Consider the following 24118-nt stretch of genomic DNA (forward strand, 5'->3'; position numbering starts at 1 on the left):
CGGCGGGTCCATGTTCTGAAGCCAACGCACATCACAGAACGGCGGGTGGTATGCAAAAGACTGTATGAACGTTACCTGGCAGGTGACAAATGGCGTTATGTGATCACCTTAGATGAAGCATGGGTCTATTTGACAGGATCCCAGCACATGCGTGTAATTTACTACCGCCGCAGTGATAGAACCGATCATGCAAAGTGGGTTCGCTCCTGCAAGGAGAGTTTTTCAAAGGGATTTATGGTAGTGACGGGTTTCTGTGCAAAAGGAAAGCTTCCGATACACCGGGTGTCATCAAATGTCAAGGTGAATGCAGCGTATTATATCGAGCATGTACTGGAACCCATCTATTGCCAACATGCCCCGGCTTTGTATGGCCATGACACTGACAGAGTGTTCATCCACCAGGACAAGGCCAGCAGCCATACTGCCAAACGAACGGTGGCCTACATGACACGAATGGAATGGAAGACAGGTGTAAAGGCTATTCCATTTCGAGACATCCCCGTCAAGTCGCCAGATGCATCCCCTATGGATTTCTGTGCTTTCGGTCTCCTCAAACGGAACATCAATAAGCGTCGTCCGACCACACTTCGTGGCCTTTGGAAAGTGTGCAAGGAGGAGTGGGCGAAATTGGATCAGGCAGTGCTCAACAGAGGTCTCCTTCAGTGGAAACTACGATGTTGTGCAATGGTTCACCAACGGGGCTCTCACATCGAACATGATCGCTGGTGGAAACGGGATTTTACGCCCTAGGGCACAGGTCTGTACTTCACTACCATAAGACTGAAACAGACTTCTGTAGATTCTTCTCTGTACACTTTCTGCAATGTTTTCAGTTTTTGTAATTGTCTCCAAATTTGAAACAAAATTTAGCACACACACACACACACACTATTTTTCCAAAATCTTTATTTTCGTAATACCACAAAATCTCCAAAAGTACCCAACTTCAACACTCGCACTCTTACAAGGACACAACGTAGGATGATGCAATTACGGTTAAAATGCTTGAGTAGAAGCCCACTGCGCGGTGTTACCAAGCACACACTCAAGGGCAGTTTCATTGATCGTACGTTTTGGAAGTTCGGTTTCTTTCATGCAGACCTCGTATGCTTCCTTGATATACTTTCCTTTCTAATTATTACGTAAGCATAAACTACGACAGAAAATATAAGAATTTAGTTGCTATTAAGTTTAGTGAGCAAGAATTAATAAATATTCTTAACGGTATTAACGTACTTTATTCAAATGAAAAAAAGCTTTCTTTATATAAATGTTACTTTTTTCTTCTTCTAGGCTTCCTTGACTCGTTGGGGTTTCTTCTCGTCCAATAGGCGGTTTCTCTCCCATAAATGCCTAACATGGCAGCTCTTGAGTTTACATCTCTGGTGACAAAGGGGGAGTACCCTGAAACAAAAATACAACTAAATTATTACTTTTTTCAATATAAGAAAGTATTTGATTAAAATTTAACGCCTCTTTTCACAACTAAATCTAGAAGAGATTGCATCAGAATTACTACTTAGGCTCTTATCTGAGGCTTCGTACCTTACGAAGGATACAACCCAGACTTTACGCACAGAAAACTCACACGAAAGAACACAACATGGATCTACAAACTATTATTTATTATTAAAAAGAGACAAAGTATGAAGAAAAATAAAACATTTATATCATTATAAATTAACCTTTTTTGAAATTGTACTTTAAATGATACAATCACATACAATATGAATAAAAGAAATGAATACAATCCTGGGAATGTTGAATTGTCACCATCTCGGGGGCCTACCAGGGGACATTTTTTTGTTTAACGTTCCATGATTATGCACTGAGGCTAAGGGAGACTGTGATGATGAGATGGATGATAATTGTAGTGACAAAAGTGGGGGAGAATGTCGAGAAAATCCAGGAACATGATGTTTCTTTTACCACAAACCCACTTGACGGGAGCTGCGATCAACCGAGGGACCCCATTCGTCAGAGGTGAGCTCTCTACCACTGAGCTTAGTAAACTTGCCTTAACGATGCGGTGCTGACATTGCAGACGCCGGTAGCCTCCTACTCGCTCCACCAGCGTATGTGTAACTGAGAGATGGACATTGGTTTATCGCGTTAATGGGCATAGTTCATTACGAGGATATGGATATATTTGCAATGAAAATATGCACTAAAATGTTTAAAAGTATGCTTGGGCTTGAAAAAACTTTTTTTTTTTTTAAAAAAAGGAAAAAAGCCCAACCAACCTGAGCCCATATAGGTTTTTCGGATATTTTCAGATTTAATTGGTTTTTTCGAAATATTTCAATGTCTTTAGGGTAAAAGTGTTAAAATGTGATTTATATTTCAGGATTATCATTGTCATAACTTGCAACAATTTTCTATTCCTTGCTGTTGTAAAAAAATGGCCGCCATTTTGAAATTTTACGTTGGATCGCCACCAAAATATATACAGCTAATTTAGTGTGTCTCGTGCTTCTACTCTGAAAATTTCAACTTTAAAGACCAAATATTGCGCTCTGTAGCGTGGATACCCGCTATTTTGAATAAAATGACCGCCATTTTGAAATTTTACGTTGGTATGCCGCCAAAATCTATACAGGAAATTAAGTGTGTCTCGTGCTTGTACCCTGAAAATTTAAACTTCGGGAAAGACGGAAAATGGTATCCTGAAGTGTATGGTACAGGCAGACGAACGAACAAATGTAGATCGAATCATCCCAGGAGCCTGTGATGTTCACCAAATATATTAATTTAAAACAAAGATAATTCATGTTTTATAAAATAAATGTTTCAAAATGTCTTATACGACATAAATATTTTCCAGCTTAAAATAAATTGTTTTATTGTTGAAGTTCATGTGCGTTCAATTATGGGAATTTCTGAGAACTTGTTGCAAAACGGTTCTTTCCAGAAAATTAATTTAAAGCAATTAACAAAGATACAATTCATATTTTATAAAGTAAATATCTTCCAGCGTAAATATAAGTAGTTTCATTGTTGAAGTATTCAGTTCCGATGCTTTGTCCGTTCAACTGCGAGAATTTCCCGAGCACTTGTTGCGAGATTTTTTTTTTCTTTCTTTCTCGAAAATGCAGCTTTCTTTATTGTACACTGAAACTTCCACTAGTACGGAAACTTGAGAACATTAAGCTTCTTAAATTTGATAATTTTAGGCCATTGCTGGTGTTGATTCTACAGAATGCTTATTTGAAGACGTAGCAACAAATAACTGAACTACACTGTTGTTGTTGGAAAACCAAATTTTAGTGAAGAATACTTGTGTTACTATCAAAGTAACAACATGTAATACTAATAGTTTCACACTATTCACGGAAAGTATTTTCTAAAATATAAAATTGCATATTTTACTTCAAGCAGGTTATAAGCTTAATCCATACATTAATTTATTCTATAATTATCTCAATTATTACAATTAAGTTCGTGGTGGACAACACGTGTCCGTGGATTCCCCAGGGATACTAGTTTTCTCCCACATTTTCATTCCACCGATTCTTCTACCTTCATTCATTTGCCTTAATCATTCGTCTCACTGAAAGATTTCATTTCCTGAAGCTAAATTCTTAGCAAAACTATTGATTATAAGTAAGAATTCATCAAAGACTTCCTGAAATTTAAATTTTATGTGTATGCAAGTTTTAAATCTGGAAATTCAACGCGAGAATATTGTACTAAATCAAAAAGAGTGTTTTCTTTAAACTTATGGTACAGCGGGGGACACTTCTAAATGGTACAGCCATATGGAGATTTACGGCTAAGGTGTACCATTTAGAAGTGTCCCCCGCTGTACAATCGTAAGCGCTAAACTTCAAAATGTTATTCCAGTTAAGTGGTAGAATTCTAATCACTGGCGTTTCTCCATCGTTCCAATAATCCCACAAGAATCACACCCGTTTGATCCCAAACACGGTTGCCGTGATTTTTGTGAACTGATTGTGTTTAAGTTTTTTCACTTAAGGACACCAGAGTGTCGCCATTACATTGACTGTTGCTTCGACTTTCCAGTGGCGTATGATATCCAGCCCACTATGTGAGAAAAGAGGGTCATCCCTATCCTCCTTCCAGCGATCAAAAAATCACGTGCAGCTGTCATTTTTTTCTCTTTGTGCGCGTCTGTTTGTCAGCATTTTTGGCATTCACCTCGCACACAATATGTGATAACTCAGCTTTCTATCACAAAGCGATGCACTGTTTTCTCAGACACTTCTGGAAACTCTTTGGCGAGTTCAGTTATTGTGATTCGGTGATTAGGTCGCACTTTCTCGTTACCGCGTTTCGCCAGATAGTCCGTCTGAACACTAGACCTTCTGCTACGTTTATTGTCAAACATTTGAACGCCCTTACCGAAACTCTCTGCATCATTGCCTGACATTCCCTTCACTCATTACTATCGGTTCGTACCTAGGTAAATGGCATATAATTTCCGATGGATGTCAGCTGCATTCTCTCCTTCGGCGTTCAGAAATCGTATGACAGATCTCACTTCACATTTCGCGGGATTTTGCATTACGGCAGCCATTTCATCTTACTGCTACTCCTGCGTACGCAACTCCGCTCAGACGATTGTATCTCTGTTGGAAGCACAGAATAAAAACTAGGGCATGTTCTTGCGCCTGCTCAACTTCAGTGTTTCCAACGCCACGTTTTTTTTTTTTTTTCATACGTCTTTTACATGAAAATTTTAAACACGCTATTTCGATTTGACATACCATGAAACATTAAGATCCTTGTTCCCATTGCTCTACGAGGCATGGTACGAGGTATGATGAAATTTCGTATTTTGCCTCTCTCTAGATATTACATATAGCAGGTAAGACCTGATGAAATTATTCTTTTTTCCTATGATTACACTAATAGACCCTACACTGCGAATTAGATTGATTGGTTTTACATGCTCTTATCGTGGAGGGTTATAAACACCTTGAAAAGGACTTGTTTCCTAGTATGTCAAATGAAGCTGGCGATTTTCCCGCTGTTTCATCAGAACGATGGACTTTCTCATTACAGGTTAATTTTTGTCAGTGGTTGGATGTCCAGTTTCCTTATGTATCCACTGTCCCGTGGTCTCCAGACCTGATGCCGATGGATATTTATCTTTTAAGTCATGTAAAGGTGGCGATCTACTCAGTTAAAATTCAGAATACCCAGCATCTTAAGGAACTATATGTGCAAAATGTAAATATTTGTGCTGGACCTAGAAATGTTGCTTTCACACACGTCTTGATGTTGAAGGTTTTACACATTGAAAATATACTATACATCCCTAAGTATACCATACATCCTTTTACAAGGTAACAACGAGAGATAGAGAGAAAAGGTAACACGCAATAACAATAATAAACTTCACCTGCTATATAGTCTGGATTCAGAGGATTATTCTTCATTTTTGCCAATTTTGAGGGGCGCTGCTGAGGTATTGGCTGATCTTCACAAAGAATAGGATTGTTCGCATGTTTCCCTGACTTCGGCATAGGCAATGAGAACTGAAAGGAAAAATAGCGATAAATGGAGCTGAATACATTTTTTTAATCAAGTGAACAAATACATTTATTATTTTTAAAGTTACATATACATTGCTAAGATAAAGCTAATGGAACAAATTACCTAAAAACCGGTGGGAGCTCATGTGGTTCGGATTCCACGTCTCATATAGCCTCGCTGCTGAAAGAGACGCTAAACTTAAAATCTTCATCAAAATACCTAAAAATGTCTTCAATATACTTTCGGGTTTTCTAAGTCACGGGTATTTAGGAACATTTATCTTACAGTTACTTCTGACAAAAATATTTTTAAGAAATACAGGATCTAAGTATATAGTGCATACATAATAGCAGTGAAAATTTGGTCAAAAATGTAGTTACTGCAGGGAGAACTTTGTTTCTACAAGTGCTATACTTGTTTTCAAAATTACCTATCTACTATCTGAAATACACGGGACATTCACCAGTAGAAATTATCAATAAGATAAGAGTTTCATGTATTTAAAAAACAATTACGGAAACCCAATCTTTAGACAGTAAATTATAGACAATCTTTAGACAGTAAATGATAGAACAGCCGACATAAAATCGAACTAAGATATCCAGATTAAGAAACTAGGCTCCTACTGATTACTTCACTACTCATTATTATTATTATTATTGTTATTTAGGGGGGGGGAGCTTCCTTGCGTATTTACATAGAGTACGAACTCCCGACTATCCAGCTTACGACTACTCGCCCCATTAAAAAAAATCCGTAATACAATGAGGTTCAAAATTTTTAAAACGATCTACTCGACTTATAAGGCTTTCATAAAAACGCGACTTTTCCAAGGAGAAACAGTCATCCAGCAAGGACTTCTTTCAAAAACTAGAGACTAACTTTTAACGTTTTACGTTAAAGTTTTGTTTAGTTTAAAATTGTATGCATATAATGGTTCCTCACTTTCTGATACGCGAGCCGCTGCTGGATGGTAAGTACGACATATGGTAGTACACCAGCGGAAAAGGATCCCTAGTGTACATCATTTTATATTTCCTGCAATTATGTTAATATTTCCAGACTAGTGTAACAGAATTTGTCTTAAAATGTGTGCAATATTTTTATTCTTAGACTTCCTTTTTCTATAGCAAATATGTCCCTGACACCAAGATAAGACCAAAAATATAGACCAACATAGGTGCACAAATACTTCCTCTCGGAGTTATAGGCTGCCGAAAACACGAAAATATGAACTTTAAAGATTCATAGCTCCAATACTATGGGACCTATCTTAGTCGGGTCAAGACTTCACTTAGGAACTAATATGTGCGCTAAGCAAAAATACATGTTTCAGAATCCTGCGATACTCACGCAACAATTTCTATAAAGGGAGTTTGGCTACAGGCACATAATTTAAAGGACACATTATTCACCTCTATAAAAATTATTGTGGAAGTATCGCAGGATTCTGAAACATTGATATTTGGATAGGACACATATTAGTTCCTAAGTAAAGTCTTTACTCGACTACGATAAATCCCATCATTTTTTCATGCTTCCGGCAGCATATAGCTCCGAAAAGAAGCATTTGTGCACCCAGGTTGGTCTATACTTTTTGTCTTACTTTGGTGTCAGGAATCACCTCCCAAACATTATCAGATAAGCTAAAAAGTATTGAGCCTTTACGTATGAATGGCGTTAGTGTCCCAAATCAGGGTATACGAGTCGCACCAGGTCAAGTCTAACGTCGTTTATTAGCTAACAGTTGAAGTTAGTGGATGTGTACAGTGCTGGAATTCTTATAAGATGAAAGTCATTGCGTCGTGAAGATCAGTGGCCTTTCCGCAAAGCTGAGCTACATTTTACATTTTTATTTCGATGAAGGTGCAAATGCCACGCAGGCCCATGAAGAAATTTCTGCTGCATACAGGCAAGATAGTTATCAAGAGCAAATAGCCAAAATCTAGTTCTGTTGCTTTCGTTTTGGAAATTTCCATGTCCAAGATGCTTCTCGCGATGGGTGACTCATCACAGCAAATATGGATGATATTCTGGCAAAAATCGAGTAATATCGGTATGAAAGCAGTCATAACAGCGCCAATGACCCAAACACGCATTACCAAACATTATTAAAACATTGAGAAAAAGCTGGCTACAAAAAGAAGCTCGACTTTTGAATGCTACCATGATCTGACAAAGACATTTACTCGATCAAATTTCTACCTGCGGAAGCGGTTGAGCACGAGTGATGAGAAGCGAATATCTACAACAACAATGTGCAAAACAGATCGTGGTCAAAGCGAGGAAAAGCTCCACAGTCTGTGGCAAAGCCCACATTGATGCACATAAACGTTATGCCGTTTGGTGGGATTGGAATGGCGTTGGGGATCACAAGCTGCACCCGCCGGCCAGACCGACAGACTGGAATTGAAGGGTAAGGGGAAAAAACAAGGAATGTCCATGCATGTGTTTTACCGGGTGCTTTGTCCTATCTGTTGGTGACTCTTGGTACTATTTGATTGTATATGCCATGCACGCGTAGATGTAGAAATATCCATGTAAAAAGGGGCGTAAGATTTAATAACCCTATTCTTTGTACGTGATTTCCAATATTAAAATGCAGTTTTCTCAAAAATGTAATTTTGTGACATTCCTTCTTTTTTCCCCTTACCCTTCAATTGTACTATTAACAATGAGCGAGAATCCACCTAGCAGCTCAACAGAAACGGCCGGAACTGGTAGATAGAAAGAGTGTAGAACATGCTGACAACGGCAGTCCGCTAAAACTGTTAATGTCCCGTTGGGAGGTTTTAACCCACCTATCGTATAACATGGACCTGGCACTGTCGGACTCGTTTGATTGTTTCTGTCTCTGTAGAACTCTCTGAATAGTGTTTAATTAGTTTCAAAAGAGCCCTGTGAAAACCACGTGTCACAACTTATTGACCAGAAATCACAAAAGTAGTTCTCTAGAGACGGAATTATGCCTTAGAAAAAATGACATAAGGTCATCAAACAAGTAGGCGCATACATGGTTCCACAATGTTACTTTCAAATCACAATAAATGTATTCTGTTTTGACCTCCAAAAGATCAATATGTTTTGACAATTGCAACATGTTAATCAATAAGAAAGGCTAAGAATCCGCATAAAAGATAATTATAATATTATAATTAGCCTCGTTTCTGTCGTTATTCAAATTAAGAATAAGTTCTTGGTCTAACTGCAATATAACTCGCTTGGAAAATAAATTTACGACCCTCTGACATCTGATGATAGTTTCTGGTATCAAAATTTTGTTCAACTGCAGCGCTGTCTGGGATAGCCAGATCTCAGACGGCAATGCAACCGAAGGTAAAATTTCGGTAAAATGTGAAAACTGAATCATATTATTATTATTATTATTATTATTATTATTATTATTATTATTATTATTATTATTATTATTATTATTATTTTAATTTGCCGTTAGAAGTGTTTGACCTTTATGGAATTTAAAATTATTATTGTCAATGGTTTGGATTATGAACGAGTTGTTAAACTATAAGCATTGTATTAGTTATTAGATTATTCTCAACTGAAGCTAATATGCCATGAAACTTAACTATTTCATTTGCCATTTATCATCGATGGGCGATAATAATTTAGACTTTTATAATCAGTTTGGTGTGTAATGCAAGAGCCTTGATTGAAATCGATATTGTTGTAACATTTTTTTTTTTTTTTTTTTTTGAAACCAATTATATAATTTGAAAGGATATGATATTCATAAAGCTGATAATATCCTATTTAAGTCTATTATTGAACTACTTTTGGCCTTAGCGTTCTGTAGTATATTTTACTTAGAGATACTGAATTTATTATTTTCCACTTTTGTTTACTCAAACTGAACTTTACCAACACGCCATTAATTATTATAATATTCGTGGGGAAAGTAAATTCTCTTTCCTTCCAGTTTGCGTTTTATATTTTGTCTTTGCGGAGGCAAGGCGTGCATGTAACGTATTCATATCCTGTATAATAAGACATCCTTTAGAAAAACTAAAATATACTTTACACAAACTTTTCATTTTTTAGACTTACCCTTTTCCCTCTTCCTGTCAGGGGTTTTCTGCACGATATGTAAATTTGCTGACTTCCATCTTCGTTTAATGTAACAGCCACACGTTTTAATGTCCTATTCCCACACTTCGGACAGAAAACTTTTGTCATAATACTTGTTATTTTGAAACAAGAATAACAGCGAAGCACGAACGTTCGGGTTTCACGTATTATTCGCCCATCGATGCTGACCACATTCAAACCAATCTGTTTCAGCACATTCTGGAAAGGAAAAGTAATTAGCTTAGTTTTTTAAGCAAGTAAAAAAATATATGATACACAGAACAGTTCTTATAGTTTATTTTGTTTCTGCTCTAGTGAAGAAAAAGAAATAACTACATATTGAAATTTGTATATAATAAAATTTCCCTGATGCTCTTTCACACCATTTTATCAATATATTAAGCAGTACAGTATGTGCCTATATTACCTGTTTCTATTTCAATCATTATAATTCTTTGAAAACAGAACTACTTACACCAATCCAGTCACTAGGTCTATAGGTCTGGAATTGTTTCGAGCTGATTCCAGTATATAAACAGAAACGATAGAATGGATTTTATTTTCAAACCGTTTTATCAATTCTTCGTTAATTATATTATTATTTTTCAACATTTTTTTCAATGTATTTTCCTGGCCATTTTACACTCGATAATGACTGCCTCATATAATGCAGTCAAAATTTTTCAGAAAATAAGATTTTATTTTTAATTTAGATTAACTACTAATTTTGTCTGTAAATAATTTTTCAAGATTTAAACTAGAAATATTTCGCTCCTTTGTAAGAATAACTTTAAAAAACATCTTATTAAAGATGTGATAATGTAGAATCAATAAAATCATTACTTGACTGCTGAATAAGAATTAACTGACATTTCCTAATACAAACTAGTTCGAATTATGAAATTATGGTATTAGATGTTTATTTTATATTAATATCTAATACTAAAATGCGTCAAAATATATACGTGTCTTTCATAGTACCATACACGTATCCACTTCATTGTGTTACACCTACTTCAAGGTTTTATCTTCCACATTATTAAAAGTCGCCTGAGAGTACTATTTCCCTACGTGATGAGTTCTGAATATTTACGTTAGCACATGCGTTAGAGATCGATTACCTTTCAAAATTATCGTTAAAAATATACAGGGCTAGCAGAAATAATTTCCCTGATTTCGTTGGTATGTTATGTTAAAAGTATACGGCGTTGAGTACTGAAACATTTAGCATAGAAAGAAATTCACGAAGTTTCAGCTAGAAGTGCTCCAAATGCACTCTTTTACTCACACAGTACGTGTCAGTACTGTATAGTCCAACTCCATCAATATACGTCGGATCAGATTCTGGTTAACTCGACGTACAGCCACTCGGATTAGCAGATAAGGATGGTACATAGCCTTATTCTCTGACGAAACCCCAAAGAAAAAATTCATAAAATTCAGTTAGATCAGGTAACTGAGGAGGCCACTTAATCAACACTGATCGTCGGAAACAGATAGTCATATACTGACTGGGGAGTCCACCTAATGAACATCGATCGTCGGAAACAGATGATCATCTCGTGAATATTTTCTTAGAGAGACACGCAGTTTTTGTACATTCCTGCCCACACATTGATTTTCTGCGGCCTTTGACTATCCTTCCCTGAGTATATGCGGATTCTGATCCCCCAAAACATAACATTGTGTGTATTGACACGTCCATCCACGGCAAACTTACTTTCATTACTAAAACAGATGTTGTGTAAAAACTGTGTATTTTCGGCAATTCTTTGAGTCATGATTTCACAAAATTACATGCGTCGATCAAAGTCACCATCTCCGAGTTCATGCTTTATATGCATTTTGTAAGGATGAAACCTATGGGTTTTCAAGACCTTATCTATTGAGCTTTGTGGAATATGCGTGTCAAAGCTTAGTTCTCTGAGGGTAGTAGTAGGATTGACAGTTATACTTCCAATTACTTAAATAACTGTTTCTTCCCTTATCTTTGGTCGTCCTAAGCATGGTCTGTCTTTAACGCTTTGAGTTTCCCGAAAATTTTGCACAAGGTAACAGAGATGTTGATGAGCGACAATGGGACGTTCAGGTTACAATTCACTAAAACGTCTAGCTGTGGCACGATAGTTACGCGCACATTCTCCAAACAGAAAGATTATTTCCACTTTATCTTCACCAGAACGTGCCCATTCATTACCATTCATTATGACGATCTAACGTACACTTCAGACACATACATTATAACGTTATCGCTATATATTTCTCAATTAACCCTCGTATTCGAAGAGGATTTCTTGGAACTGCTGCGCACCAGAATAAAAATTCTTAGAAACCGAGATGCTGCGAACTCCTTTGCTCATACATTTCTATGTATGTGTGTGTGTGTGTGTGCACCTACCCACCTACTCTCCTCTTCGTGCGACCAAATACAGACAAAAAATTCAACTCAGCTTAACATTCTTCTCCCTCCTACCCAAAGCTGAATTCCGAAGCTAAAAGACAGAGGTGGAGTATACGTCATAATGTGCATTTTTACAATAATCAGTTATTACTTATGTAATTATGTGTTTAAATGTGATTAATATGTTCCCAATAAGACAATATTCAATTAATCAACTTTTATCAGCAAAGAAATTACTTAAAAGTTAAGTGTTGTGTGGAAACTATCTTTTATTCCACTAGTGTATTTATACGCCTTCAGAGCGACTACAAGGCGTAATGCACAGAAAAGGAGGCAGGAGTTTCACCCTGGAAATGGACAACTAAACATGTAACTCTTCAACCGTTTCACGAAGTGGCTCATATTTGCTGAATATTGAAATTATATGTGCAAAATGTGGAAATAGGTACCTCCAGTAAAATTTAAAAATTTTAATAACCAGTGCATATACAAAATACAATGTAAGAATCATCAGTAACCAGAATAATAAGTGGACAAATTATACCTTTGCAACGTCGAAAGCTATGAAACAAGGAAAGAGCGTCTAAGGATCCTCCTGAAGAAATTAATTTCCAAAGTGACTGTGGAAAGAAGAATACATGTCTTGTCTTCAAGAATTATTGCGTATTTCCATGAATCCCTGAAATCGTGCGTTCTTACCGGCACAATTTTCGTGCGCGTCTAAACCGTATTTTTGGGCCACTATTTCCTTAATGAGAATTTATTGTGTTTGTGTTATACAAATGTGTTTCTGATTACCTAAAGGTTAAAATATATACGTTAAAAATATTCATTGCGTGTATTAATCTCTAAGTCAAGTGACAACACGTTAATAGTGCTATTGTGCATATTTCATAGTGTTATTTTTTTTATTTAATACGATAAGTATTGTTGTATACTGCATGCATGTTTCAACATTTTATTTTTATCGTACTCACAATGCATTTAATGTAGCGCAGTGCAAAGGTACATTGGTCTCTCTCTGCAACCATCCGGTGCTAATTGTACCTTTCGTGCTCCTCACGAGTTTTCTTTTTGAGGCTATAGGAGACATTCGGAAATAGAAATACAACTCATGTGAAAGAGTGGATAAGAAAGGTTGTAACCCTACTATTGCAATGTGATTGACCCGTCAGCGACGGTGGGTACACGACCAAGTTTCTTTTTATTAATCCAAAAGCACCCGAACCTAGAGACCGTGCGTGACTGTATATTGTTCCCTTATAGGAACATGAACTCCGATACCGTCACAGAATGGCTTATCCCAAACGGGAACACGCGGTAATCGAACCATACATACACTCATAAATGGTTTTCCCGAACAGGGACATTACGAATATAAACCCAGGACTGTCATAACATACACATACACAAATTCTAACAGCAACACTGCATCGTTGTTATTTAATTTAACTTCAGGTTTTCCTTATTTTACTTCAATCTTTTCAGGATACACATATATCATTCTCTAGATTCTGTCCTAGCTCTTTAATCCTATAGAATCAATACAGTAGTCAATATAACAACAATTAGTCTAATCAGTCTTCCTAAATTTCCATCTCCAACTAGAATCATCTAATACAGGCTCTTTGCATAGTAACCAAATCCATATTTAGTATATGCCTTTTAATAGATACTCTTTGCCCTAACCCGTCTGGCTTAATATGCACATACACATCTCTGAACAATCATTATGTACAGTTACAGTATAACTAACGTGGAAGAACAACACACTAATACTAGCTGTTTTCACCTACGTCGATTGAAATTTGCTAGGGTATTACATACTGCTAAATTCCACGAGCTTATAAGTACTACGAACACTAGGCACAACTGTAATGCTCACTGTAGCATCATACCTATACAAGTATAAAGCTGTGGCTGGCAAGGTCAAACATCAAATGCTCTAATGGGTCAAATACAAACACGCTTATTACGGCGCTAAACATTACGGCATCTATTACATGAGGTGTGTGCAGTTCAAACAACCAACCTATAAACACCTGAGATCTTGCGATTCACTATAATACCTAGTTAGACGGAGAAACGAACGCGCACACTATGGAGATAGTCATTCTCACTAGATTTTTGTAACAAACAGCGAGACCGTGATCAGTGTTTTCATGGCATTTGGGGCAACTACGACTCAAGCCGGGAGAAGGATGCGACAATGCTGCTGGAAATGTGGCAGTCAAGCCCGATGCATAGTACTATCTCGGAACTTGCCTGGTGTGGCTAAGCAAACCTCTGGACATTGACATGTCCCGAGCGTAGTGCGCGAATCCAGGACTCCTGGAATGTGCAGGCAATGCTCTACCACGTAGCAAAAGCCCGATTGGCACAACTTTTTTCTGGATATTGATAGTTAACTTTGTTTGTTTTCTGTGTAAGGGCACGCGCACGCTATTTCGCACGGGCTGGGTGCAGACACGCAAGACTTCGTTGAACTTCTTCCTTTTACCAAATAACTTTCAAACCATTTGCTACTTGACCACTCTTCCAATTTCAAACTCTGCAGTTGGACCTCTCCTAGGCCCTGCAAGAACGGTGGAACAAATAATTGCAACGTTGGTTTTTGATGTAACACGTGTTTTAGCGTTTTGGCGTATGTTTCACCGTTTCGGATTTCTAGAAGTGACCACGGACAAAGGCTGTGTTAACATTTTCAGTCCTCCACCATTTCATTCATGGTTGGTATAGCCACAAGACTTGTTCCATTTTCCTTCTTTTAACAATAGCTTTCAAACGGCCATTTGCAACTTTTGCGTTAGACCCAGTCTGGGGCCCTCCAAGGGACCCTGGGAAACTTTGTTTACCTCAATACGTGATACTTTTCAAATGATGACATATGACATACGTGTTTTTCAGTTTTGATATCTGTTGAGCCATTTCAGATTTCTAGGGGTGGCTCAAGACTTTTCAATGCAAACTGTATTAACATGTTGACCTGCCGCCATTTTGTACAGGTTTACTGTAGAGCGCAAAACTTATTCCATTGTCTTTCTTTTGAAAATAGCTTTCAAACGATATACTACTTGACCCCTCTGTCATTTGCAAATTTGGAGTCGGACCCCGTCTGGGACCCTCCGAGGGACCCTAAGGCAACTTTGTTTACCTCAATATGTGGTACTTTTGAATTGATTAAATATGTGTTTTCCAGTTTTGGCATATATTTCCCCGTTTCCTAGTTTCAGGGGTGGCAAAGGACTTTATAGACACCCTGTATATAACAATTTTAAGACAGAAGTTGTAAAATAACATAAATCCATAAAAAATAAAATATACAATTTTATGTAAACAGATTATATGCGAAGGATATAATTAATAATTTAAAAAACATTCACTTTTACAGTTTAAGAGGAAGGGATTTTTTAATTCTCATTTTAACACGTCATTGAATTACCCTTACCTGCATTGCAAAATCTGTTGTTATACACGCAACCTCAACCGGTTTGTCATCGACGACTGTTTTCCCCATTTGCTTCTTCACATCGCCAATATTACCAGGTGTGATCCAACCAACACCATCATCATCTTCGTCATCGTCTTCACTCTCATTCTCAGGAAGTGTTTCTTCCTCATTGATGTCACCACTTTCACAATATCCATCATCAGAGTCCAATGAATCGACAACTGGGTGTTCATCACCAACATCCAATTCAAATGCTCCTATCTCTGAATTACTATCATCCATAGCTAAGTTTTTCAGACGTTCAAGAATCTCTTCATCAACTGGTGTATCCTCCTGTAACATAATAAGTACTTTTCATTAACATCTTAATATTACACAAACTTGAGATATATATTTCATTATGATTTTCTATCAGAAAAGAAAAACTTCCACATCCCACCCATTCTTAAATACAATCTGGTTGCTTGCAGAACGTATGTATTGAGTATTTATACTGGAACGTAGTAAAGTTAATATGTTTTAACAACAGAATTTTTTACCTGTTCATACAAGTCACGCACGTAGTTCATATAAACTTACGTGTTTTACACAAATGAACATCACAATATATTAATAGTACTTATTTTTTAAATAAATAAAATAAAACACAAAGATAAGTAAAACACTAAATAAAACACTAGATAAGTAACGATATGTACCATTCAGGGAAAGAATGTCGTTAAAGGTTCCCAAATTTTCTCAATTCATTCCCCTTTAAAGTATCTCCAATGAGTTACGCATTTCAATCCATTGGACAATCACAATATTGGCAGCCACAAATCTTGGAACATAATTTGAATATCTTTTAGTGGCTAGCCCGTATAGCTTTGTTGTACAAGTTCCAGAGTTCGATTCCCAGTGGCGGAGTACAAAATCTGTCATTTTGTATTATCTTCATTTATTATCATCAATTATATCATCTCCATTTCCTATTGTTTCCTTTAAGGGACGCAGTGGTTCAGTGGTAGAGCTTTCACTTCTGCTCCCTGGTTCGATCCCAGCTCTCACCAAGTGGGCTTTGTGGTGACGAACACCATGTGCTGGGTTTTCTCGGAGTTCTCCAGTTTCCTCCCACTTTCTTGATTATACCTTTTCATTCATTTTGTCATCACATTTTTAGCCTACACGGCATAACCACTGGACGTAAAACTGAAAAATTTCACTTTATTTTTCTATTGTTTCCCTTAATATACGAGACTATTTATTCATTTCATGATTCATTTCTATAGTAGGTTAATTACTGCATCTCTTACTGCTGCAACAAGTGCCAAGACTGGTACACACCAGCCCTACTTTCTTGCATGAACAGCGGCTAAGTCTCCCTGACTTCCGTTCCTTTATTCTTATGATATCAAGCATCGGACTCTTTAAGCACATTTGTTATAACTATACGATTTTCATATTCACTCTTGTCTTCGCATCTTTGTAATTTTTCCTTTACTATGCCTAAGGGTTTGTTTATTGTGAACTGACAGTCACCACTTTCCTCAATTAAGCTACAGATTTTATCGAATGGAAACAATGGGTGGGAGTTTTCATGCCGTCAAGTGACGAAGTCTTCGGTTCTTATAAAATTTGGTCATGAAGTGAAATGAAATCTTTAAGTTTTACGTCACAGGTTATGCCGGTGAGGCTAAAGGAAACGGTGATGATGAGAGATGAGTGAAATGGTGTAATGAAGAAGGTGGGAGGAAACGGGAGAACCCCGAGAAAACCCACGAGCACGGTGTTTATCCACCACAAAGTCCACACGGTACGAGCTGGAATCGAACCAGGGATCCCAAGCACCGGAGGTGAACGTTCTACCACCGAGCCACCGCGCCCCCCAAAACTTGGTCATGTATTGTCTTGTAGTATTATCCTTCTTCCGTTACTAAACAAGAAATTCCTAAAGTACGACTTCTAATCTTTTTTCTCCAATTATCTTCACGATTAGCAATTTTCTGTATTAAAGCGTTTCAGGGGATTTTGCAGTTAAATTGGTTTTAAGTATTTATTATATAAATGTAAATATTTATTGCTTGAATAGTTTCATGGTTAGTCATAGTAGTTAAAAAGAGTCAAAGTTTAACGTACAAATCTAGATTTAAGATTATAACACAACCTTCACAAAGTACGTTAGAAATTAGCGTAATTTTTGTAAGTAGCACAAAATGGCATAAAAAGATTCAGTGCATTTTTTTCATAAGATTTTCCAAAGAAATGTGTTCAAGTGCAAGGAATTTACATGATCACGTTATCAAGTATTTTGATTATTATTTTTCTGCCTTGCAAACGGAACTGTACAAGATGAAATTTTGAGAAGTGAAAAATTACATGTGAGTTATCCAGCTCTGGTAAGGAAGGTTCCATGGAGTACTACAACAGTAGTTAGTAGTAAATTAATCATTATACGCAGTAAATAAAAATGAAAAGGTAATTCTACAAATTATTACACACACGCTTTAATTCATATAATTAAATAATTACATATACAACTCTTCTTTCTTTAGGCTTCCAAACTATGTTATGCGTAAGTGTTTGAAGTCTTATAAAATGGCTTTGTCCGTCCATCCGTCTGTCAACATGTATCAGAGTCAAAACTGTAAGAGATATCGAGATGTGGCATTTTGCAATCTATTCAGCATCCCAAGGAAAGTTCCATTCCCTCTGTTAACTCTCTATTCAAACAGGAAGTGGTTCTAATTAGTCATCTCCAATTTCAACTTTATCGCCATAGAACGAAAACGGTAACAGATACCATGAAGCTGTTTTGGACAAACGAGTCAGCGTATGCACACTCTATCAAAACCGGAAGTGGTTCAAATTTACGATTACTTCCGGTTTAATACCGATTTCCGTAGAGCAAATACGGGAAATGCTTTCAAGATGCTGTTTCTTGCAATCGATACAGCGTCCCAAGAATAGGTTCCATCTGTTCCGTTAATCTTCTATTCAAACCAAAAGTTGTTAAAATTAGCCGATTTCAACGTTTATCGCCATATAACGAAAACGGTAACAGATAGTAAGAAGCAGACTGTTACAAACGATTTGACGTCTCAAGACAACATATCGACTATACAACACTCTACCAAAACCAAAGTATTTAAATTTACTAATATTTGCGGTTTCAATTCTGATTTCCGCAGAGCAAAGACGGTAAATGCTATCAAGATGCTGTTTTTGCAATTGACTTAGCGTTTCAAGAAAGGTTCTATTTGCTCCGTTAACCCTCTATTCAAACAGGAAGTGGTTAAAATTAGGGATTTACGATTTCAACGTTTATCGCCATAGAATGAAAACGATAAGTGATATTAAGATTTTTTTTTTTCAAACGATTCAGCGTCTCAAGACAATGTGACTATCCACAGTACTCTACCCAAACCAAGAAGTGTTTCAAATTTACTATTACTTCTGGTTTCAACGTTTACCGCCATAGAACAAAAACAGTAATGGCTTTCTGATACGGATTCAGCGCTCAAGGAACAGGTTCTATCTGTGATCATCTTACTTTTTGCAACCATTACTTATAGATGCACTACTACAAGTTGAGTATTGAATTCGCATAGTTTGGAAGTCTTAGTTTTACACTGTGAAACAATATTCACTTGTTTCTCATTATTTTAAAAAAAATGTAATTTGATTAGAATTAGAACATTTTCTCGTTCATCAAGAAATAAGAAATATCCTAAAATTCATCCTTCATAATAAAAACTACATTTTTCTAGAATTACTTCCTTAGCACAAGTCAGATCAGTAAGCACATTTAGTATGAGAATGAGGAACACAACTACAACCCTATGAAGAAAAAAATCATTACTGATTATGTCCATGACCATTGATATAAGCAAATTCTAATTTGATTGGCATATAAGGAGTGACTACAAATATGTGTAAGAATCTCAACAAAATAATTTGGTGAAATTCTTTCCCCATCAATAGTAGTTACCTTGTAATCCACGTAATACTGATACAAGTTCCTCAAAACGTAATTTAGATCCACTTCTTTATCTTGAAGATCGGATTTCAAGCTCTCGATGTGAGTATACCATCGTTTCACATGAGGATATTCTATCGGCGTAAACGTAGATACAAGCTGCTGGATCTTCAGATCGTAGGTTGACGGTTGATAACCACTGACATAACTATGGTCTCCAAGATAAAAATTTAATACAACTAAATCCAAATCATAGTGTACATCATCATCATTTTCCGCTATTTCTTCAAACAAAATATCCTGAGAGTTTTCTTCTGCATCCTGAGAGGAACTGTCAAATATTTCCTGAAAAACATGAGAGAATTTGTAGAAAATGAACGTGAATTCATTCCAATGATACATTTACAAATAAAATGGGGAATACATGAAAGACGTTCTACCTAATCATGAACAGGTATATTTTTTGAACTTTTTAACCCATAACTCTCTTCCAATGCCCCCAATTATTTTATATATTGTCGATTGAATCCTACCTAATGCACCCAGCGCCAATCATTCTCGATCAAAAATTTTGGAGCACGAAGAAGGTATAGAATAAACGTTCCATTGTTCTCCGAATGTATATTAGCTTTTATTATTATTGCTATCCGAAATGCCCGTTTCTCACATGAGGAGAATACGTTTATGGAAAATATTTTAATTTCCTTCCCCTTAGGGTACGTATTTCAATGAAAGTGTACTGCTACAAATACAAAGGATACTCAACGTTTGGCATAATAACACATTACCCCCTAGAACATGTACTTTAATCACACTGATATGATTAAAGAACACAGCTTCAAGTGGGTTTTATGTTCCAACAGTTATTTCAAATGGATCAGCTATTTTCCCGACCTCAAAAGCCATGAATTCAACACTAATCTCATTCATTTTTTACATTTTATTTTTCACCGCTCCTTTGCTGATGATGCTTAAACGATATTGGGAGCGTCACTTTTCCCTGATTGTAAGTCGTATGCATACCACGTTTGCCTGAAATGACCCTTGTATAAAGGTGATAACAACAGAAAAAAAGTAGACAGCAAAATACAGGGCGCGGAAAAAGTCCCGGAATGGTCCAATATCTCGCGAAATTTACAGATCAGGAATAAAGCCAAAAACATGTGTTAAATAGTTTTGAAAAAGCTACCGAATAATACCAAACGCAACCCTCTATCCCCACCCTCTTCGGGGGTACGGGGAGTAACTTTGGAATTTTAAATGGGAACCCCCATCTTGTTGCATATTTGGATTCTCCAGAAGAAAGAACAGTGATTTCACCCAGAACTGTAAACAGTGCCTTCACGGATGGAGCTTGAATTGACACACAAAAAAAGGGAGGTATCAAAACGTTATGAAAATGGGAATTGTCAATCCCGCACCCTATGGTCATACGGTTAGCGTACTGGGCTGCGGAATTAGAGGTTCTGAGTTTGGTTCCCGCGCAGAGTACCGTTTTTTCTTTATATTTTTTGTACCCAAATAATGAATTCATACATTTTAACTTCGATAAAAATAATGTATTTCTCCATAATGTTATTAACTTGCAAGAAAATACAAATTGCGGGAAAAAATTATTTGCTTTTGTTTTATATGACCCTATGAACTGTAACCTTAATAACCCTATTACTAACAACCACTCATAAAGCTAGTTTACAAAAAAAACTATCGAAATTTGCATTGTATGTAACTTGAGTAAAGTACTAGTTGAAGTTAAAACGTATGGATTTATTATTTGGGAAAATAAAACAAAAGGGTTGCCTTCAGCAGGAATCGAAGTCAGGACCTCTGACTCCACAAACCAGTACGGTAATCGTATGGCAACAGAGTAGGGGACTGACAGTTCCATTTTCAAATATTTCGCTACTTCCCTTTTTTCTGTGTCGATTCAAGCGCCATCCGTGAAGATACTGTTTTCAATTCTGGGTCAAATTACTGTTTCTTTTTCTGGAGAATCCAAATGAGCAATAAGAAACAGGGGTTTCCATTTAAAATTTTAATGTAACCCCCGTACCCGCGAAGGGGGTGGGGATAGGGGGTTGAGTTTGGTATCATTCGATAGCTTTTTCAAACTATTTAACACGTGTTTTTGTTTGTTTTGCTGAACTGTATATTTCCGCGAGATATTGAACCGTTCCGGGAATTTTTCCGCACCTATATGTGACAGCCACAAATAAAAAAAGAAAGGATACATTATGATGTGGAAAGAAATATATGCTCAGTATAATATATTCCAAGTTGTGAACCATCCATAAAAGAAGACCTGTATATTGTGAAGGGGTTATTCCTCTTCACGAACAAAAGCAAATGAAGGAATCACAGGTTCGAAAAGCTTCTACAAATTAATTTCTCATTTTTACAAAAATATCACTTACTTAAAGGAATCAATATCGTCATTATCCAAAACTTTCAGAAGCATTGCTTATTCAGACAAAACACCTGTTCTGAAGGTAAAATTTGCTTTACTACTCTTAATATTGTTGCTGTTAGAATCCTGCTGGTTATGGAACTTAATATGAATCAAATGAAAGTTTGATGCATTAATTTGCATTATACGGCATAATCAGACCGAACTGATTGCTGTAATGTTGCGCTCATTGCAAGCGCTGCAGAGCATCCTTGCGGCTAAGCTGTTACCGAACGCGCCTTTGATGTGGGAGAACCGGGTTTGTTTCCCAGCGGGAGCTCATGTAGTTCGGTTCCACGTTAAGCTGTAGGTTTACGTCTCATATAGCCTCGATGCTGAAAGGGACGCTAAACTTAAAATAAAATCATGCAAACGCTGCATTACAATCTACAAATTTTAACGCTGCTGCAATACTTTTCTCAGTACTCAATACTTCTAGCTGCAGTCTTATCTCTAGCAATGACCTACTCTCATAGTGAGATATTATTCTTGTTGTATAAGGCGTTTTGGCTTTTGACTTGAAGTAGCAAAAGTGATAAGGATAAAGTGATTAAACATTCTCGCAAGTATTTAACCAAACCAAGCAAGCAAAGAGCGTTGAGTTCACGTGTGACAAAATTATTTACACTCTCGGGTCCCCCGTCTTTGGTGAGACACATTTCGTATCAAACTATTTCGAATTATTTGCTAGTCGTCACTGATTTTAAGCACTTAAATAAGCTACTGTAAAGTTCAGAAAATATCATGATCTGTACATGTATATATTCCTATACGAAATACTAGATATGATTATACGAAGCGTGTGAGAAATTATCAAGCTGCAAACATCAATATTTAAGAATAACACTATAGTTAATGTGCTAATCCAAGTAGATGCGGATCTGTTCTTCAGAAACGTGATAATTCTATATTTGTTAGACCTCACAGTGGTAAGTATTCAGGGTTCCCACTCATTTTCCAAGATCAAATTCCCTGACTTTTCCAGGTCACTTCTCAGAAATTTCTAGGCACACCATTTTGTAACACATATTTGTACCGGTGCATAGAAAAATAGAATTTGCACATGAAGGAAAAGAAACAAAACTTTTTAATTATGAAATGTCCCCTACCAAATAGCCGGATAAGGCAAAAAGTGAAATCTGGTAACTTAAAAAAAATATATGAAAATAACCTGTGCGCTATTTATGTACATTTTCTATCCAATAATGTTGCCAATGAATTTATGAAAGTGCTCAACATTTTCAACCTGAGACTTAACTTCACTTTTCACCCTGGATGGGGTATAGCTGTTTATTTTTATTTATTGCTATAAGTATTCCATTATTTTTCCTTTTCACAGAAGTAATTATAGTAAACATTTACAATCGTTCAAGTTGTTAATGAACGGATTCAGAAGTTAAAACATTTTATCATCTGTTTGACCATTTGTGAGACTACAGATATATATTTTCTGTCTGTCAAGAGAGCTTTTTCCATTGATGATACATAATTACAAAAGTTTTCGCAAGTCTGATAATTTCTTATCAATGTCTGCTTCCTCGCGAGATAAAGTTGTAATAGCCTTGGACTTCTTAACTTCAAGTTCTCTTATTTCAGATTGAATGTCTCTCTTCTGCAGTCTCTTTCTATGTTCATCTGCTTGTTCACTTTTCTTTTTCTGTAATGCATCTTTATATCTTGAGTGGGAGCAACGTACATATTGAAGCATCTTGTTGGTCACGTTCACTTTTAATGGACCACCCTCTACATAAACTGAGTCATACACCATTCTTTGAGCCACAACTGTCTCTTCATGCAAATTTTCCACTAGTAAGTCTTTGTTAATAGAAAATCCACTTTCAACATTCGCGTTGCCATGTGAAAGCGTAAGTGTTAATTTCACGACAAACCACAATTCCTTATATCCTTTGTTGTCTGTTAATATGTTTGCGTACATTTGACAAAGATTATCATTTTCAAAAGAAAATTCCTTGAGCTGCTGATGCACTTTAGTGTATGAAAGAAATCGGGTGTACTGCTATTTTGCCACATCTGCTTGCGTTGAAGATATGTGATTATTGTCATGTAGGTAGGTGAGTAATGTATTCCGATTTTCCGCCTTACCAGTGCCTTGAAGGATAACTGTGGAGTTCAAACAAGAAACTGCACGTACAATACCATACTTAATAGCACTTCTTTCGATCATTTTCAATATAGTTCCTACAAGAAACTTCTGACATTGATTTAAAAATTCTAGCTTCTGTTTTTCAGACACTTTACTAATTGTTAGCGGTTTTCTAG

The 24118-nt window shown here is 36.5% G+C and overlaps 1 protein-coding gene across 1 annotated transcript in view; it reads right to left on the reverse strand.

Annotated features, from left to right (window-relative positions):
• Positions 1 to 1215: 1215 nt before the first annotated feature.
• Positions 1216 to 24118, reverse strand: part of LOC145671714 (RNA-binding protein NOB1) — a 36158-nt gene continuing 13255 nt past the window's right edge. The window contains exons 4-8 of the mRNA XM_081740918.1: positions 19405 to 19737; positions 15435 to 15770; positions 9565 to 9804; positions 5366 to 5501; positions 1216 to 1404 (exon numbers count right to left, since the gene is read on the reverse strand). Of these exons, the coding sequence (XP_081597044.1) occupies positions 1274 to 1404; positions 5366 to 5501; positions 9565 to 9804; positions 15435 to 15770; positions 19405 to 19737 (1176 nt within the window). The 3' untranslated portion in view covers positions 1216 to 1273. The remainder of the gene's footprint in view (positions 1405 to 5365; positions 5502 to 9564; positions 9805 to 15434; positions 15771 to 19404; positions 19738 to 24118) is intronic.

This window comes from Thermobia domestica, chromosome 2 (genome assembly GCF_964235325.1).
Source record: "Thermobia domestica chromosome 2, izTheDome1.hap1.1, whole genome shotgun sequence".
Classification (NCBI taxonomy): Eukaryota; Metazoa; Arthropoda; class Insecta; order Zygentoma; family Lepismatidae; genus Thermobia; species Thermobia domestica.